Below are 14,044 nucleotides of genomic sequence, written 5' to 3'. Positions count from 1 at the left end.
TGAGCAGAGAGCCAGATATGGGGCTCAATCCCAGGACCCTGAAAACATGAACTGAGCCAAAGGCAGAGGTTTAACCTACTGAGCCACCCAGGCACCCCAGATGTTTTGACATATGATATTTTGACATATGTGTAATACGTATGCAACTGTAAAAGCTGTCAAGATAACAAACATATCCATCACTCCAAAAGTTTCTTGTGTTCATATATGTTAACTCTATTCTACCTTTCCTGCCTCTTACCTGACCAAGACAACTTTAATCTGCATTTCCAAAATATTTTTAAATTCAAATAATTATAAAGTAATAGACTCAATAAAAACAGTATAAAGTAATCTTACCCTATAATAACATCTTGCACCACTTGGAGTATGAGTACACAACCAGGAAACTGACAATATTATCACACACATACTTTGTTCAGATTTCACCAGTTTCACCGGTTTGGGGTTATTCTTTCATGTATTTGTGAACATTCACTGCTTTGCACTTTATCACAGGTTTACATTGTAACAACCACTGTAGCCAAATTGCAGAGCTATTCCAACTCCACAAAGTTCCCTTTTGTTACCCTGTTAAAGCCACACCATCTCCCTACCTCTTGGGCAACTGTTCCTAACCATTGGCAGCTGCTAATTTTTTTTCCATTACTATAGTTTTGTCACTTGAACAATGTTTTATGACTAATACACAAGTTATAATCTTTTGGGATAGTCTTTTTTAACTTAACTTCATTCTTTTGAGGTCCATCCCTGTTTTTTGTGTGTATATATCATTTTTTTAAAGATTTTATTCATTTATTTGACAGAGAGAGATCACAAGTAGGCAGAGAGGCAGGCAGAGGAGGGGGAGAAGCAGGCTCCCTGCTGAGCACAGAGCCCAATGCGGGGCTCGATCTCAGGACCCTGGGATCAGGACCCGAGCTGAAGGCAGAGGCTTTAACTCACTGAGCCACCCAGGAGCCCCATGTGTGTATATATCATTTGTTCTTTAAGGTTGCTGAATAGTATTCAATGGTATTGACGGTACTATGTGTTAAACCATTTAGTCATTGAAAGACATTTGTGTTCCTTCCAGTTTTCAACTATCACGAATAAAGATTCTATAGACATACTCTTAAGATGATTGTGTGAACATACATTTTGATTCCTTAGGAATCATTTCCAAGAATGTGATTAGTAGGTTGTTTTAATTTTGATGAAGTGTAATTTATCATATGTAGTTGTGTACACTGTGCTTTTGATGTGTTGTCTACAAACTCTTGGCCAGTCCCCAGGTCCTTTAGAGATTTAGCCTTGTACTTTTGTCTAAGCATTTCACAGTTTTGTATTAAAGGTATTATCTGTTTTGGGGTATGTTTTGTATAAGATTTAGGTCAACACTATTTGCTTTTGTCTGAGGACATGCAAAGATTGCAGAATGATTTTTTAAAAAGTTATATTTCTTCTACTGAATTAGCTTTGTACCTTCATGAAAAATTAGTTGTATTTTGTGTAAAAATCTATCTCTGGGTTCTCTATTCTGTTCCTTTGCTTTATATGTCCTTCTTTCCACCAGTGCCACACAGTTTTCATTATTATTGCTATATGGCAGGTCTTAACATGGGATAGAGCATTTCCCTCCATGATACTCTGCATTTTTACACGTATTTTAGCTACACTAAGTCCCTGGTCTTTTATAACCATTTTAGCATAAAGTCATCTGTGGCTATAAAATATCTTGCTGGGATTTTGTTTCGGTTTATATTATATATAAATCATTTTAGGAAGAATTGGTATCTTTAGACACTGAGCTTCTAGTTTATGAACTCAGTATCTCCTGCAATTTATTCATATCTTTGATTTCTTTAATCAGCATACTTTTCAGCATACAGACCCTGCACATGTTTTCTGAGTTCTAAGTATTTCATTATACTGGAGAGGTCATAGATGGTTTTGTTAAAATTTGGTTTCTACAAAATATTTGTGCATTGCTCTTATATCCCGTCATCTTGCTGAACTCACATTTATAGGGGGATTCCTGGAGGCTCTGTATTAGACAACAAGTCATTTGCTCTAGGGACGGTCTTAGTTCTTCCTTTCCAAGCTGTGTGCCTTTTAGGCCATTTCCTTGCACTTGCTGAGGCTTCTCTTTTGATCAGTTCTGTATAACTACAGATGAGTTTGGATTTTAGATTTCTTTTCTGTTTTTCTTTTTGTAAATTAATGTAAGAGTCTTTACTCTTGTAAGTCCAGTGTCCTTTACTCTGCATAATAATTTGGAGAGTCATCCATATTTTTGTGGGTATGAATAATTTATTACTTTTTATAGCAGAGTGGTATTCATTTGTTTGGATATTCCATAAGGTATTTGCTCAATTTCAAGTGGAGGAACATTTGAATTATTTCCAGTGTCTGACTATTATAGATAAGGCTTCTGTGGACATTCACATACACATACCTGCAATGCAATGCACTGTCTTTTCTCTTGGGTAAATACACGACAGTGGAACGCTTAAATATTTAGAAGCTTGTTTAATTTTTAAGATGGTGAACCTCAAACCAAATGGTTTTTAAATCTTTATACCATTTTAAGTTTCCACCAACAATATATGAAAGTTTTAGTTCCTCCACACACTCACCAACAACTAGATATTATACTTGGTATATAGTGTTATCTCACTGACGTTTAAATTGAAATTCATTATTAATGATAATGTTGAACAACTTTTTATGTTAGTAGCAGCTCCTGATTTCAAATTATTATATTCTATGAAAAATGCACTACTTTTTGGTATGGACTGTGTATCTACTTAATGATGAAATAGAGACAAATTTTAACTGAATGAAATATATTCTCAAAATTTATAAATCTTAATACATTTTTCTCTCTTTTTTGGCTTACATCTGAGGGCTGATCAAAGACACTTCAATATATATTTTAAGAGTGGGATATTGTGATCCTTTTATTCATGGTTTGTTTTTTCAAATCTATGTATTATTAATATTTCTCTGTAACTCTGTCCAACATATATAATCTAAGTAATACATATTTTCTTATATTTATATATGCATATCTTATACTTATGTATATAATTCTTCTTAATAATTAAAAAATAAACCATAAAAACACTCTTAATATTTATCCTTATATCCACATGTGCTGTGTATATATATATATATATGTTCTTATGAATTATTTTTATTTGAATTTTGTTGACTTCACAGATAATTTTATCCCATGATGGTGGACTCAGAAAACAGTCCAGTCTCTCCATGATGTAAATATGTCTATTGAATGTTAAAAAAGTAATAAAAATAAACAAAATATAAAGGGATTTGGGGAGGATTATATAGGAAGTATGTCCAAAATCCACACTAAGTATATAAATTGCTATGTATCATATCACATGTTCACTTTCCAAATTATAGCCTCCTCTCCTTTTGTTTTTTTCAGGCAGGATCATCAAATCACTGTAGTCAAACAATATATCCTAATAAAAATATAGCACAAACTCGTTTGAACCAAAATGTAGAAAATTGACCATTTCAAAGAGACAACACCCTTATTTATGATAGAGTAAACCTTGTATGCAAGCATACAAAAACAAATAGAATATGCCTTTTTTAAAAAGGTATTTATTTATTTATTTATTTGACAGAGAGCATGCAGGTGGTGGGGGAAGGGGGGAGGGCACTGGAACAGGGGAGCTGCTGAGGGAGAGGGAGCAGAGTGGGAGCCACAGACTCTCTGCTGAGCAGGGACCCAGACGGGGAGATCCTAGCATGGTGGGCTCATGATCATGACCTGAGCCAAAGGCAGACACTTAACCAACTGAGCCACCCAGGTGCCCCTAGAACATGACTTTTACAGAAAAGTTTTCCTCGTTTTTCAGAGAGATAAGAAAGAGTAATTCCATGGGACAAAGAAGTGTTTAAGAATCAAGATCAAGCTGGTAGGAAAATAGAAAAATCTTGGGCGTATCTATGGCAGATTGCATGAAACTTAATTCAATTGCTGTATCAAAATGGACAGATTTAGACAAAATTAGATGCTGTGCTGATCTTTTAGATTGTTGAAGTGCTAAGTGTGTGTAGTTGAGAGGCTCTCTAGGGCTCCTATGTGAAAATAATGGCTCTCATGAGGAAAGACCAGGGTACAAAGACCCCCTGGGGAATGGAGACATATGAGTAAATTCAGATGACTGATGACTTCAAGCAAGTGTAATACACTGAACCTCCTTAAAATAATAGTCAAGTGTGTTTTAGACACCCTACAGAAGTCTACATAGGCTAAACACAAAGAATGTACTTACAGAAAAACACTACATACATATCATACATAGACACTGGAAAGTTTCTTTGATAGTTGTTAACAACATGAGTCATTTTAACTCTTTTTCTGTACTAAGTATCCTTCTTTACTCCCACACAGCATACCCACATTCCTTGTTTGGTGGTATAGTCTATAGACTCCTTACTCATCCTTTCCCATCCCTGAGGAAGGGAAAATATATATTTGTATTTTTATTCAAAATGTGAATAAAAAATTAGAGTACATGGAAGTCAATCTTTATATATATTTCGAACTCATTTATCCTTACATTTCCCTCTGAAGGAACATATAGAAATGCTTAATGCGGATAGTCTATTTCATAGGAACCATATGGTGTACAATAAACTTAAGAAAAGGTATTGTATAACTTTTTCCATATCCTATGTAAAGCACACTTTACATCTTTGTTCCTCAAGCTATAGATCAAAGGATTCAGCATAGGGATAATGAGGGTATAAAATACGGACGCCACTTTATCAGTGTCAAAAGAATGACTGGACTCGGGTTGCACATACATAAATAACAAAGTCCCATAGAACACTGTGGCCACTGTAAGGTGGGACCCACAGGTGGAAAACGCCTTGTGCCTACCCTCAGCTGAGTTCATCCTGATGATGGCTACCAGGATCAGCAGGTAAGACACAAGAACTATCAAAAGAGATGAAATCAAATCCAAAACTGAGAAAATCAAAATCATCAATTCAATTTCATGTGTATTTGAGCAAAGCAAAGTTAACAAGGGGAGACTGTCACAGTAGAAATGATTGACAACATTGTAACCACAGAATAAAGAACTAAAAATCTTGCCAGTGATTAGAAGAGACACAAATGTTCTGTAGAGGTAGGGGACTGCCACCAGCACGTAACACACCCTTTGGGACATGATGACAGGGTAGAGCAGAGGGTTACAGATGGCCACGTAGCGGTCATAGGACATTGCCGACAGAATGAACAGCTCACTAATGATGAATATAATGTAGAAAGCTCCTTGTGTAGCACACAAATAATAAGAAATTGTGTTTTCTTCCACAATAAAACTTACTAACATTTTAGGTCCTACAGTTGTTGAATAACCAAGATCAGTGAAAGCCAGGTGTTTGAGAAAGAAGTACATGGGTGTTTGGAGCCTGGAGTCCACCTTGGTGAGGATGATCATGCCCAGGTTGCCCACCACTGAGATCAAATAGATGATGAGGAACAGCCCAAATAATGGAAACTGCAGGTCAGGACGGTGTGTGATTCCCATGAGAATAAACTCATTCAGCACTGTCCGATTGTGTTTTTCCATCCAGGTTTATTGGAAAACCTATTCTGAATAGATAATCAGCATAGTAAATAGCTTTCATGTTATATCATCTGGTAGTGGTTTTTTTGTTGTTGTTTTTCTTTGTTTTTTTGTTTTGTTTTGTTTTGATTTGTTTTGTTTTTATCTGGTAGTATTTTATCCTGAATACAAGTAAAATAGCAGAGTCAGAAGCCTATGAGTGAGCTGTAAGAAAGCAACAGAAAAATACAGCTTGTGTAACATTAAATTATAAACATGTTTCTAGAAAATCCGCATTTACCTCACATAAAACATTGCTGATAAGATTGTGAGCTTCTGAGAAACTATCCTATAACCCAGTACACATGTTCTTTTGTCAAAAATCCTGAACTACTGTTAGGAAAAACTGTTTTAAATGAACAGAAAAAGAAATGATGTAAATGTTGAGGTGCATTGATGAAAGGTGAAAGAAAAAAGTAATATTGTTTGTGAAAGAAAAAAAGTAACATTGTTAGTGCTGATTTTGTGTGAGATGAGGAAAGAGAAAAGGACTTTCTCTCACTAGTTTGAGACAACTAGGGAAAGCAGCAAATTGCTTTTTTGGTAGTTTATTTTCTATTTCGATGATCAGATCATTGTTTTTTTTTTTTAAGTTACATTTTTTAAGAAAATCATCTGTGCTTTCTGTCAGATTCCACTGGAAATTGAACACCCTGTACCTTGTACCATCACCATAAAACCGGGCACTTAAAAGTCTCCTGACCTTCAAATAGTACTCTTCATATCTCAGTGCGAGGCAGAATTTCTCTTTTGTGCTTATTATGAATTATAAAAAATAATCACCTTTATAAATAAGTTGATTTAAATAACTCACAATATTTTTGAGAATAATATTTTTTTGAGAATAAGGAGAATATAGTCACTAAATGACTGAGGATTTAGGTATCAAACGAACACCTGAATAGCTACAGTTTCATAATTTTGCCACAGTTTTTCTATTTCTTTTTCTTTTTCTTTTTCTTTTTATTCCTAATTCTTTAGTTAGGTTTTATGGTCACTCAGTTTGACCTGTATTACTTATATGATCTAGTATTTACAGGGCACATACATTTACATAAGCAATATGTCCCTGACACATCAAAAATGGCTATTAGCAGTTGTGAAAATACTTGAACAAGTGAGGTGAAGAGACAGGAATGCACTCTTGCTCTGTCAAGCAGTATCAATAGTAGGATGCAGAAGTGAACCAGAAATCCGATGCTTTGACATGGAATAAAAGTGTTACCTTGCAAAGGCCACCGAAACTGTTTGGATATTGGTATAACACACAACCACCTGAAATACTCTGTTTACCTGTGATGAAACCTCTGTCTTGGCTTCCCCGTGTGCTTCGTAATATGGTGATGTGAGATCAATTTATGGATTCTCTGTTGCCCTCTGAGACTCTCCCTGAAGACATGCCAAGCAATTTCTTGATATCCCTGAAACATTTGAAAGCTTAACAACATTCAAGGAGGGTGTTTGTTAATTGTCCAGAACAATTTGTATTCACCAATGAATTAGAATTTCTTTGTTAGTTTGTGTACTACATTCACACATCTTATTCTTAACTCTTTCTCCCCCCTGCTTTGATAGATAATTTTATGTGTGCACTTGGCTAGGCTATGGTGGCCAAGTGTTTAGTCAAAAAATTCATCCAGATGTTGTTATAAAGATATTTTCACATGTGATTAAAATTCAAATTAATAGACTTTGAGTATAGCTATGTACCTTCTGAAATGTAGGTGGACCACATCCGATCAGTGGAAGGTCTTACAGAGGAAAAGTTGAGGTCCTCCAAAGACAAAGAAATTATACTCCTGACTGAAATATAGAAAATTGACCTTAGTTTTCCCTCTTTGTACTCAAGACTGCAGTGTCAACTCTTGCAATGCTAGGCTACTCCACAGATTTTGCCTTGCCATTTCCAACAATCATATGTGTTAATTTCTCAAAATCTCTCCCTCTCTCTCTCTCAAACCTATATTACCATATATTTTATATAATTATGTATGTATTAACCCATTATGTAAAACATTTTACATATATAAAATATCATGTATATTATCTATTATATATACCACTGATATATAATATATGATATATATGTATATATATTTTTTTTCTCCTCCCTTTGGTTTTATTCCTCTGAAGTATTTTTACCAAAACAAACAACAAACATATAGGGAAATGCATTAATCTGTGTTATTTATACACCAAGCTTGCCAGTATTCCTTCAGTTCTACCATGGTCTCCTTAGATGGATGACACGATGGACTCCTCAGGTAACACAGGGAGTCATTTTTAAACACCATCTTACTGCATTATTCGAATGACTAAAGGAGGGGTACCTGGGTGGTTCAGTCAGTTAAGCATCCAACTCATGGTCTTGGATCAGATCGTGATTTCAGGGTCTTGAGATTGAGTCCCCCATGGCCTGGTGCTCAGTGCATGTTCTGCTTGTCCCTTTCCCTCTGCTCCTTCCACCCACCACCCTCTTAAATAAATAAATAAAATCTAAAAAAAATAGAGAAGTAAGTGAACTAAAAGTAATAAGATACTGTGTATATAAGTAATAAGATATTGTGTTGTGTCCTTTACTTTTGTCTGTCTTTCCTTCTTTCTCTCTCTCTCTCTCTCTTTCTTTCTTTGACTAAAGAGTGAGTGAAATTAGTTACTCTTAATTCTCATTCTTTTTTCACAGTAAATTCTCCTCATCTGTTTAGGTCTTGTCTTTCATTTTATTTGTCTGTATTAGAGTTCAGTATTTCTTGTTTTTCCATCATGCCTAATATCCATTCCAATTATTTTTCTCTTCGTTGTTACCTGCTCTACTATACTTAACATATATCTTATAAGATCAATATATTCAGGAAAAATATAATGTTTTATATGCATATGTTTTGCTATGTCATTTTGCTATCAATTGTGTTGTTGCATTTTAAGCCACATTACCTATTTGTGATGTTTTCATGTTGTGATTCTTTTTCCTTCTTTCTTCATTACAGTCGATAATGTATTACAAATTTTATGGATCTACTCTTGGTATTTGCTTGTCTCCAACCTCAGTTATCAGCAATACTATTCCAACACAGAGTTCCATGAAAAACCTTGACTTGCCATGTTAATGTGTTCCAGACAAAATCATCTGTGGTATACATTCCACATATCTGTCTCTGGCTGTGTGTGTATGTGTGCGTGCCTGTGTTGATATTCATATAGATCCACCTACATGTATGCATATGACCACACATAGTCACCCACAACACAGGAAGATCTCTTGGGATGAGAAAACAATTCATTTAATTTTGTTAACTATTCCAGATTGGTTGTACCGGTACTGATATCCTCCTGTACCAGCATATAGATGAGGTTCTTGGGTCTTCACATCCATGACAGGTGCCTGAATTATGTTCTCTCCTGTTAACTGGACAATATTTTATTAAAAAGATTTAATCAATTAATTAATTAGTTTAGGGAATGGAGGGACAGGGGAAGGGGCAGAGGAGAGGAAGAGAGAATCTCAAGCAGATGTCATACTTAGTGTAGAGCCTGACACAGGGATTGATCCCATGATCCCTGAGATCATGACCTCAGCCAAAATCAAGAGCTGGTCACTTAACCCCAGCACCCTCTTAACTGTATAACGTTAAAATATGTTTCTATTACTGACTTTTCCCTTGGTTTTGGTTTGATCTCTTGGCATGGCTAGTAATGAAACAAAACAACTTACATAGGTATCATTGAAAATAGGCAACTGCACATATATGAAGTATAAAATTTGATAAGTTTTGACATACGTATGTATGTATGTATGTTTCTTTCTATGTAGTATTTCCATTCCATCTCATCCTACCCTGTAATGTCTCAGACAAGCTTGGGTTTAATTCAGCTTTCTACTATTTTGAAATACTTATAGAATTGTAAGAACATGGAGCAAAGGATCCCAGAGTTCCTGCATTTCACTTAGTTTCTACTAGTAGTAACAACTTGCATCAGTATTGTACAATACAGATTGTACCACAGAAATTATGAAATCAATATTGGCATAATACTCTGCCTATTTGGGTCACCAGTTTTCCATGTGCTCATTTTTGTGCTTGCAAAGAAATACATATACATATATATATATATATATATATATATATATATATATATAAATGCATATACGCAATTTCAATCAGATGTACAGGTTTGTAATCAATATAACCGTCAACATTCAGGCTTATTCCATCACTATATGGGTCACCGATGATTCCTTCATACCTAACTGCTCTTCCCTTCCCTCAGTCCCTTGTCCTTAACCCCTGTCAACTACTAATCTGGTTTTCATCACTGTACTTTTCTGGGTACAAAATCTAAGCTGTCAATTATTTGTTTGAATATTTTAATGATGTTGCTCCATTGTCTTCTCACCCGCAGTGCTTCTGACGATAAATCTGTTATTCTTTGTTCCTCTCTCTATAAAGTGTCTTTGCTTTTTGATGGCTTAATGTTTTATTTATCATTGACTTTGAGATATTTAATGATGAGTTGCCTTCAGGTCTGTATGTTCCTTTTATCTGGGGTTTGTTAATCTTCTTGAATCTGAGGTCTTTTAACTTTCATCATGTTTGATTACTTTTCACCTGTATTTTCTTCAAATAATTCTAATTGCATTCTTCTTTGGGAAACCAGTGGTATGCATACTTGGTTAGTTGAAACTGTCTCCCAAATTATTATTATTCTTTTTATGTTTTTGGTTCTTTTTGCTCCCTTTGTCTCACTTTGATATTTTTTATTGCTGTATCTATAGACTGACTAATCTTTACTTCTGTAATGTCCAATCTACTGTAACTACAATCCCATTTATCTTTTACCTTGAACACAGTATTTTTTTCTCTCTAATATTTGAAATCCTTTTTTTAAATATCTTCCATGTCTTTAGTTATCTTTTTGAAAATATGATATACAATTATAATAACCATTTTTATCCTTGTTTGATATTTCAAATATATGCAAATTCTTGAACAGTTTCCATTGATTGGTTATTCTATTCATTATAGATCAAGTCTTCCTGCTTCCTTGTATGCCTGATAATTATAGAATGTATTTCATGCATTGTGAATTTTTCTTGATGGATACTGGATACATTTGTATTTTAGCAATAATCCCTCAGTTTTGTTCTAGGATATAGTTATTTTGAAATAGTTTAATCCTTTTGGATATTGCTTTTATAATTTCTTAGGTGGTATCAGAGCAGTGTAGAAGTGTAGGGCTAATTATTCCTCTTCTTGAAGGAAGACCTTCTTGAGTACTTTACCTAAAGCCCCACAAACTATGAGGTTTTTCTACTCCTCGTACAATACATTCTCACAATTTCTACCTCTGTTTGAGTTCCAGATACTGTTGCCTTTCATCATCTTAGATGACTATTTCTTTCACCTGGATGGTTTCCTCTTGCCTGTGCCGATCACTAATCTGTCCAATAATCCAGGAGGATTCTCTGCAGAGATCCAGTGTTCTTTCTTTGCACAGCTTTTCTAGCGCTGGCACTCTATCTTACAAAATTCAGCTACCATAGACTTGCTGGACTCTCAATTTTGGTTCTTCAGCTCATCAGGAAGGTGGCCCAATCATGGGATTCACCTCATTTGTTCCTTATCTGTCAGGGAAACTGGCATTTTTGCTTGATGTCAATGCCGTGACCACTTGTTTCATATTTCTTGTCTCTGTTTTCGTTTGGTTTGGTGCTTTTTTTTGTTTTTGTTTTTCTTATCTTAATGGGATGTTAAGGCCATCTTAATTGAAAGCAGAAAACAGTATTCAGCTTATCTTAAGATGAGTCTTGGAACAGTCTTTCCATTCTTTTCAAATCATTAATTTCTTTTTTTATGCTTCATATACCCCACGTAAATGTGAAGAAATATTGAGATTTCCTTAAAAAGGTGTTAAGAATGTAATCACTTCTCTCCTCCAACTCTACTTGTCCTGGATTACACCTCTATTCTCTCTCAAATGTAACATGATCAACCCCCTCAGTGTCTTCAATTTCTCATCTCAGAGTTTTCCATCCATTATTTGCACAGCAGTGATAGCTGTCCCCTTATCAAAGATAGATCAAACCACTCCTTAGCTCAAAATCCTCCAAAGGTGTTTTTTTTTATCATTTGGAATAAAAGGCAAGTTTTACAATGGCCTATATAAGTCCTACAAGATCACATTCTATATTATAAGTTCATCATATCTCTTTTATTTATTAGTCACATTTATGTTCCCACCACCTTTGACTCTGGTGTTCCTCAGCACATTAGTCATTGGGAACTGCTGCAACGTTCTGTCCCCGTGGAACTAGCTTCCGATAGGTAGACAGAGTCTATCCACTTAGCTCCTCAAGTGTTTGTTTCAATGCTATCTTTGCAGAATGCTCCCTGATAACCTTAATTAAAGGGTGACCCCCATCCTGGCTACTGGCTCTACCCCATTTTCATATTGCTCAGTCCAACCCATCCCACTGTACAGACCACTTCTCATGCTGCCTATTTTCTGTAAACCCCATGAAGAGAGGGATTTCTGTTATTAAACTTCACAGTATACGTTTATTTCCTTGGTTAATTAATTCATACAGTATCTATCAGGTATCTTCCTTGTGTGTGACTTTTACTATGGTAGACTGTTATAGATAAGATTGTAAAAATAATATATGGAGTCTCTGGTTTTATAAAAATAAGTGTTTAGTGTAAGAGACAGACAAATAGGGTAGTGCCAGAACAAGTAGGAATAGTACTTGACCTGGAACTGAAACTAAATTAGGTTAGTATCTGAAGGATGAGAAAGAAGAAGCAATCTGTTGGTGATTATCCTCATTTGAATTTTGAAAATAATGTTTATTTTTCTTTATTTCTATGTTTATCACACATTGATTCTTGCTCAGTCCCCGGAAACAACAGAACAAGACTATAGCAAGGTTAACTACAGTATACATTGACTAATACATAATTTAGTGTTAGTGTGCCCTACAGTGAATTTTAAGCAGAACATTTGCAAACAGTCTGCAGGTCCTATATAGGGCATTTTTCACCTCATTGTTCCTCAAGCTATAGATCATGGGATTAAGCATGGGTATAACCAAAGTATAAAATAAGGAGGCTATTTTATCAGTATCAAATGAATGACTGGATTTGGGCTGCACATACATAAAAAATAGAGTACCATAAAATACAACTATCACTGTCAGATGGGATCCACAGGTAGAGAAAGCCTTGTGCCTGCCCTCTGCAGAGTTCATCCTGAGCACGGCAACAAGGATCAGCATGTAGGACACAAGGACTATCAGAAGAGATGACACCAAATTAAAAGCTGAAAAGATCAGAATTATCAGTCTAATTTCATGTGTGTCTGAGCAGAGCAAATCTATCAATGGTAGACTATCACAGTAGAAATGCCTGATGACATTATAGCCACCAAATGATGAAAGGAAAATTTTTATAATGGTCAGCAAAGACAGAAGGATGCTGTATAGATAGGGGATTGCCACCAGCAACTGACATAATCTATGTGACATGATGACTGTGTAGAGCAGAGGGTTACAGATGGCCACATAACGGTCATAGGCCATTGCTGACAAAATGAAAATTTCACTAGTAATAAATATACTAAAGAAGGTGAGTTGGGTAGCACACCAGGTATAAGAGATGGTAGGCTGATCTACAGCAAAGTTTGCTAGCATTTTGGGTCCCACAGCTGTTGAATAGCCCAAATCAGTGAGAGCCAGGTGGCGGAGGAAGAAGTACATGGGTGTTTGTAACCTGGAGGCTATCTTGGTGAGTATGATCAAGCTCAGGTTACCCACCACTGAGACAAGGTAAAATGTGAGGGAGAGTCCAAGCAGTGGAGCCTGCAGCTCAGGGGGTCCTGTGATTCCCATTAAAATGAATTCTTTCCATATCGTTAGATTGTGCTTCTCTGTACAGGCCATTTGGGAAACCTGTACTGGGAAGAAATATACAAATAATCATTAACTTTCAGGACATATGACTGAGATGACCATTGTAGTAAGTGATTAAAGGCTGAAATCTTCCATTTATGGCCTGTTGCTTTATATGGCTGTCTAACACCCGGCAGCTCAAGTCTCTCTCTACCAGCTCAGCTAAGCTCTTTACAGTTTTCTTAAACACCAAAAGCACAAACAACAAAAGCAAAAATAGATAAATGGACATAATCAAAATTTTTAAGAAAACAGACTTTTGTGCATCAGAGAACACTATCAAAGGATGAAAAGATGACCCACACAGTGGAGGAGGTTGCAAATCATTTATCCGGTAGAGCTCTGTTATATAGAATATATAAAGATTCTCCAACTCAACAGAAAAAACAAACAAACAGTGCAAATTAGAAAACAGGCTAAAGACTTGAACAGGCATTTCTCACAGAAGATAAACAAATGGCCA

General features: G+C 35.5%; 2 protein-coding genes across 2 annotated transcripts; both read right to left on the bottom strand.

Moving 5' to 3' along the window:
- Positions 1-4,658: 4,658 nt before the first annotated feature.
- LOC308351085 (olfactory receptor 8K3-like) lies at positions 4,659-5,600 on the bottom strand (the record flags this gene model as incomplete). Its single annotated transcript, XM_080816568.1, has 1 exon — positions 4,659-5,600. One exon carries the CDS (start codon positions 5,598-5,600, stop codon positions 4,659-4,661), a length of 942 nt encoding a protein of 313 aa, XP_080672694.1.
- A 7,000-nt stretch (positions 5,601-12,600) lies between these two features.
- On the bottom strand, positions 12,601-13,572 carry LOC308350720 (olfactory receptor 8K3-like; the record flags this gene model as incomplete). The annotated part of the gene is made up of 1 exon (XM_080816228.1): positions 12,601-13,572. One exon carries the CDS (start codon positions 13,570-13,572, stop codon positions 12,601-12,603), a length of 972 nt encoding a protein of 323 aa, XP_080672354.1.
- Between the last annotated feature and the right edge of the window lie 472 nt (positions 13,573-14,044).

This window comes from Martes martes (genome assembly GCF_963455335.1).
Source record: "Martes martes genome assembly, chromosome: 10".
Lineage (NCBI taxonomy): Eukaryota > Metazoa > Chordata > Mammalia > Carnivora > Mustelidae > Martes > Martes martes.
The sequence above is the reverse complement of the archived record's forward strand: the minus strand, read 5'-3'. Positions and strand labels throughout refer to the sequence as shown.